Source organism: Sesamum indicum, linkage group LG6 (assembly GCF_026168435.1).
Source record: "Sesamum indicum cultivar Baizhima isolate 11 linkage group LG6, ASM2616843v1, whole genome shotgun sequence".
In the NCBI taxonomy this organism is placed as follows: domain Eukaryota; kingdom Viridiplantae; phylum Streptophyta; class Magnoliopsida; order Lamiales; family Pedaliaceae; genus Sesamum; species Sesamum indicum.
The window spans coordinates 25,161,691-25,168,631 of record NC_142662.1 but is presented as its reverse complement, the minus strand read 5'-3'; the positions used below and the strand labels follow the sequence as shown (position 1 = coordinate 25,168,631).

At 36.8% G+C, this 6,941-nt stretch overlaps 1 protein-coding gene across 1 annotated transcript; it reads right to left on the bottom strand.

The window, feature by feature from the left end:
* Positions 1–2,526: 2,526 nt before the first annotated feature.
* Positions 2,527–6,890, bottom strand: MUR3 (Exostosin family protein). Its single transcript, XM_011081821.3, has 2 exons — positions 6,761–6,890; positions 2,527–5,382 (listed from the first exon to the last, which is right to left on the bottom strand). Exon 2 carries the CDS (start codon positions 4,631–4,633, stop codon positions 2,744–2,746), a length of 1,890 nt encoding a protein of 629 aa, XP_011080123.1. The 5' UTR covers positions 4,634–5,382; positions 6,761–6,890; the 3' UTR covers positions 2,527–2,743.
* Between the last annotated feature and the right edge of the window lie 51 nt (positions 6,891–6,941).

Genomic DNA, 6,941 nt, shown 5'->3' with positions numbered 1-6,941 from the left:
TTTACAAAGATTTGGACACTCAAATATTATACTTTGAAGACTAGAAAAAAATTTTATGATCTCCATCTGCTTCATTGCTTCCTTATTTATAGGTGTCTGCGAACTTCAAACTCGGACTCCAAACTTTTTTTGATGACGTCATTGCGTTCGTCATCATCTTGTCTCTTTCGGATGATGTCACTACATTCGTCATCATCGCGTCATTTTCAGCTTTTGGTCATAATGTTTTGTCGGCCATGTGATTGCTAGCTGACTTTCCTATTTTGCTGACTATTAGTCTTTGTTGTTTTTTGCCAACAGTCTTATTCTTTTTATATTCTATAATTTTTACTTCGTTTTATAAAATTTCTTTCTTTTACCCTTATCCTGATTTGGTTTGGATTTCTATTGGGTAACCCGAATATTTATTCCAAACAGAGGTTTCTCTTGTTTCTCGCAGTAAGGACATATATGGTTATGGCATAATCCAACACGCAACATGTTGCACGTCTTCATCCTTGTTGCTTCAGTCGTTGGTAGCTTATTTTCTCATATCAACATCCTCTTCTTTGCAAATAAGTTTTTTGCGAACTCAGTATTTTTTCCCATCATGGAGTTTAACAGGAATGATCCATTCACTTTATTTGAAATTTTTTTAAATGAATACTTGACTTTGTCCATCTTAGTGAGACAAACCCATAATCCTTAAGCTCTTCTAGTAGAGATATCGACTTCACTAATAGCTGATACCAAGGGAGCTTCTTCTGAGGCAGCTTTAATGTTGTTAAAGGCTACCATATCTGATCTCTGCAACGTGATGAAACGAAAGGCTGGATAAGACCCCTGGAGCTACTGATACGAATTTTAATTCCAGATATCTCCTCTTTCAAGTGGGTGTTGTTTTACCAAGAGTCGTAAACTACCCCCTAATCTATTCTGAAAGCTTTGAGATTTCCAAAAAATTGGTGACATAATATGAATTGAAGCCAAAGCTCCAAAATCATACCATTCTCGAATATCTTTTGATTTGGATCCCTCTAATATTCAGACTCAGTTGTATTTTCTGAATGTTTCAATGATGGTCTTATTTGAATTTACTCTTTTGTGGAAAATTAACCACAATTTATAAATAAAAAATATATTTTATTTTTATATTAGTATAAATGTAGCACTTAGAATATACGTTTGAATTTGGCGCGAATATGTAACTACCTTTGTCGTGGTTTTTCCCCTAAACACCACTAAGTGTTTTTCCTCCCTCATATTGACAAGCACATTTCCTATTCTCAACTACCTTTGTCGTGGTTTTTCCCTAAACACCACTAAGTGTTCTTTCTCCCTCATATTGACAAGCACATTTCCTAATAGGATATCGATGTAACTTAACTTAAGAATGTACTTGTAAAACTTTACCTCTAAACAACAAATGTATTTGTAATTAAAAAGCAAGTGCATTTCTAATTTTCTGTAAATGAGTGTTTCCATAACTAAACCTAATTTCAAGGGTGTTCATACACTTTATTTTTTTTCATTATTGTTACAACTTTTTCTTTTTAATTTTTATAAAAATGTTTCTGCTTTTCTTCTTGTAGGGGGAGAAATATTCAACCAAGTCATGGGAGAGGTCAGTATAATGAATCATTTTCCCCAAGAAATAATGCTCATGAGAGGCTTATAGTGATGAGCAAACAAGCAAGATAGCCTAGCCACCCATCAGGCCTACCGCCAAGCTCACATGGCGGAAAACCCAATGTGGGCTTCAGCTGATTGTTCTCTTCCAACTTAATTTGCAAATAGACCACATCTTCAGCCCAGCACAAACATACAAGAAACCTCAGCATGGCTTTCTTCATTTGCAGCCTTTCTCAGTATTCAAACTGTTGCAAGCATATGAGAAGTTTACCCATGTCACCAACCATCACCGCAACCACAACTCGAGAATCATCGAGTTTTCTGAAAACGGATGCATACTTAGACACTGAACCATCACAGCGAGGGTTCTGCTACTGTGAATATCAACAGTCAGAGTTTCTATTAACTATTCAAGGCTTGTTCAAGCTCTGTATCTTCCGTCACGGTTGGTTCAATAGCTACTTGATTAATCAAGTCTGTTCCAAGTTCTGAGAAAGAATACTTCTCTCCAGCCTCTAGGCAAGATCAATCTGACTTTACAAGAACCCAATTACAGAGGACCATGCATGAAAGATTTCAATGCGCATTGACATGCAGAATTTGGAAAGTACGACAGACGGCACTGATGTCTATTCTGTATACAAGGTTGCTAGATAAAGAGAGATTAGTATAATCCCAGATTCATGATTACGTCTCATACGCAGTAGTCCGAAGATGATTAAAGTGCTACTTTAACGTACAGATTACTGATGGGTCCATTTTAGGATTTTCAGGTTCGGCAAACACAAAAGGAAAACCCATAAGAAAAGAATGTATCACCTAGTTGCAATGCTTGTGAAAAGTCACACTTCACGTATATTTTAGGTGGTGGCATAAGCTATGTCAAAACCATTTTTAGAAAATTCACCAAAAGAGTGGCAAAAAACAAATATTGGTTGAATAACATTATGAACTCTATACTGGAATACGTATCACTATGATGGCTTCAAACAAGATATGAATTCCCACACTAATCCTAAAAACTTAGTATTGATACCTCAATAGAACCAAAGATGCTTAGCAAATTGACTATAGGCTTAATACATCTTAGACTGAGCATTGTGAAAGTTGAAAAAAGAAAACTTCCCCATAATCATGAATGTTGTCTTCGCTCGCTCTTCCAAGAATTTTTAGCTGCTTCTGCTGATGAACTGTCAGTATCAGGCTCGCCATCTTTTTTCCGTTTTGCAAAAAATGGATCCCATTCATGAGGCCCTATATATTGACCTTCTTCCAACAAAGCATATTTCCAACTAAGCTCCTCAATAAAGTCATCTTTACGGCCCTCAACCATGTCTTTCCTCAACTTTGTGACCTTGTTGATAACTGCTTGAACAGCTATATCAAAGGCATCCTTCAATGTCTCCAGCTTAGAGCGAGGATCTGCATATATTACCCTTGGAATGAGATTTATGACCGCCTCTCTCATTTCCTTCACCTTTTTGACAGAAATTGTTTTGAGTTGTTGCTCTATGCTAACATTCCTACGAATGTCACCCTCTGCAATTAACACTGAATATTGTGAATAATTCTTTGGCAAATGCCAGGTGTATTGAGTGTAGGCCGATCCAGGATGGAAAAACACAGGTATACAGCCAGCCAACATGGAGTCAAATGCTGATCTTCTTGTAAATGAATCACCTGGAGGTTGCAAACAGAAAAGGGAGCTCTGAAACATCTGCATGATGCTGCTAGGAGAATGGCACTTACTTTCCCCAAAATCACATTCCAAAAGTTTGCACACCTTTGAATTCTTGCATTGATCAATGATCTGCCCACGGATCGATTTGCGGTTGCCGGGACGTGGTGCACCCGCAAAACAAAAAAGATATTTCCGCTCCAGTTTCCTCATTCTGTTCTGCCAGGCAAACACTTCAGCATCCTTTGCAGGATGGAAGTAAGTAGGATATGGAATCCCAAAATCATTTCCATGCCAAGGACTTGATTCCACCACAAGCATGGACATGTTTCTGGCAGCCGGCAAGAACAGAAGCTTGTTACCCCAGTCTGACTCTTGGTCGGTTAATCGTCTGAAATCCCATGTTATCCTACCCCCCACAAGAAAGTGATCCTTTCCCCCCATTATCTTCCATTCCGGCCTCTTCATGAGCCAATCAACCAAAGCAAGGGATGCAGCATCCCTAGTTGATACGTTGTACCCCCAAAGATACCTTGCAATATCAAATCCCGCATAAAAGGGCACAAAAATAGCAGCAGCAAGAGACGAATCATTTGTCAAGCATTCGTATTGCTTCATCCGATTGCCAAATATCACATCCACTGCAAACTGATTTGTAGCATACCACCCAGTATCCGAGAAAACCCCTTCAACATTCTCCAACGGTGGACCAAGCCCAGCATTGGTGGTGAACTTACACATGTTGGTCCACATGCTAAGACTCTTACACTCCTTAAGCATATCCTCATTGAACCTCGGAGGAAGATTGTGAACATAAATGTACCTTCCCCCACATGGATCACTCTTATTATCTACTGTTCTCAATGCCCTCATAAAAGGATAGTTCTGCTTATCTTTGATTTTCTCTCCCAAAGGCGGGGATTTCACATTAATTGGCTTCACTTGATCCGGGATTTTATCTTTCGAAGCATAACCAGCAACTCTTTCTCTTGGCTTCACCTGACTCGGGACTTCATCTTTCGAAGCATTATCAACCACCCTTCCTCTCTGAAGCCCAACATCAACTTCAGGACGATGAACGGTAACAGAGTGACTAATGGGGGAGGGATTCGAATCAAGGGGCAGAGAATTCAGTGAAGTGGCCTCAATTGGAACAAGGTTTAACTCAGGGGAGGTATCAGTAACAGTTCTACCACCAAGGACCATAAAATGGAAGTACAACAGACAAATCCAAATGAAAGATGATAATAAGGCTAATAAACAAAGACATGAAATCTGACTCTTCCCTTGCCCCTTCTCCATAATCTCACCAGACGTTAGCACCGCCGCCTGGCGGCGTCTCATCAGATTTTCCGAAAACACTTCAACAACACATAATCCAGAAACAAAACTTAAACAAGTACAAACCCAGAAGCTAGATTTGAGATGCTGAATGATGCAATAAACCCTACCCGGCAAAGATCAGAGAATACAGCTTGAAAAATCACAAACAAAAATGGAAAGAATGCAGAAATGGTGGAACTGACCCGATTTTGGGCGTGAAGAGATGCAACACGCGGGAATTAAGAGTAGTAAAACTGAATTAGTTTGATTTTATGCTGATTTCCAGGAAACAAGAAAAGGAAAGGCTTTAATCTTATTACAAACGGTGAAAAGGGACAGTGGCCAAACTTGCTTGCACACAGATTTACGTACATAAACATACATATATATATATACAGAGAGAGAGAGAGAGAGAGAGAGAGAGAGAGTTGAGAAGACGACACAGTTTTATTGTCAGCGTCATGCACAGTTATGGAAAAAGAGGTGGCGTATCATAGTGAGGGGAGGCGTATGTTAAGAGCGTACACCCCGCCCGGTGCTTAAATGATTCCAGAAATTTTTACATTGTCGGTTGTCTGTCCGCCGGGAGACACGTGGACATCCCAGTTGGAGCCTACTTCCGGTTCATGTGAACCATTAAACTTTAACCCAATAAATACATATGGGATCCAGCATTAGAACAGAGGTCCCCCTCTTCTTACTGGCTCAGGCACTGAGGTCTTGCTCATTAATCTGCAGCCGCATACAACCTGATTTTCCCTCCCATAATTCTGTTTTTCAATGTGATCATGGGGTTTATGTCAGGCACTAAGATTACATTAATTAATCATGAAAACAGTGCCATTATGTTAATTAATTGTTAATTACCCAATATTCAATAAATTAATCATAATTTAGTCAAACATTATTATTATTATTAGTCAAAAGTTTGTATGTCAAACTTACTTATTAATAATCTATTTATAGGGTTATATAATAATACTGCCAAAAGTGAGTTTTATTTGTATTAAAATAATTCGATAGAATATGATACTTTTACATAAAATTTTTAAATTATTCATATCAAGGTTGGCTTTTTCATAAATAAATGTATCATGTTTTCACAAAATCCAACAAATTCATGACTAATATTTCAAAAATAAAAAATTTACACATATACTTTGTATGTGATTATTTTTTCACGATAAAGTAGTCTAACATGATAATTTACACAACTTGTGTAATTAAAATAAATAATAATACTAATACATAACAAAGTATAATATCATAATTGGTAGGAAACAATATTTTTACTCTAAATAAAAACAAAAAGACATTTTAGATAATTGAAGTGCTAAAAAGAAGAAAAATAAAATCAAAACCTTTTCGGAGGTATTGAAGATGAAGAGCCGACACAAATAATTGGTTAATGGTATTTCATTATCTGATTAATGAAAAAAATTAATTGAAATCGAATGAACTAATATGATAAGTGTAATATATTTGTTATGTGATTAATATACAATTTAAAAAAAATAATTAATAATATAATAAGTGTATTACATTTATTTTATCATAAATTTAATTGGATTGTACCTAACCAAAATTATTAGTTATTAATGTTGGAATTCTAAGCCCCACAACCATTGTTTTCACGTTTTCTGGAGAAGAAAAGAAATATGTGTGATGATGAAATTTTCATTTGAGGATGTGTTGTCCACCAAATAGTTACGTAAACTGAATAATTGAGTTGTGATTGATAGTAACCAATCATACCAAACATGTCGTCTTCCTAACTTCCATCACTTGTGCATTTAACTTTAATCTTCATCATCACCATCATCTGTCTCAATAGTTTCCTAAACAATAAAGACAAAAAGCCCCTACAAATATAAAATTTGTTCTATATTTGTCTGGTTTTTTCTTTGTTATATTTATGTGCCAATGATAAAAAGTGTGTGACGTAATTCGATGTTTTCTTTTACATTTTAATAAAATAAAATTTTGATCCAACCACTAATGTATAAATTTTAGGAGGTGGTATCATGCAAACATAAATCCATCACTTTTTTTTACCTAAAATAATAGTGAGAGAAAAGTAGTTCCATCCCATGAATGTAAATGCTATTTGAGGTATGATGAGATGATTGAAGGCCACAAGATTTACACCTGGTGGGGCCTCAAGCATGGGCCTCTGGTTTTAATACTCAAACTCGAGGTCAGGCGCAGGCCTCCTTCCTTCATCAATCAATTTTTCATATTGCTGTTCTGATGATCATACAGAAGAACATGGGGAACCCTACGAGACGATAAGGGGCCTCTGTCTTATGGATGTGTTGGAGGTAGTGTG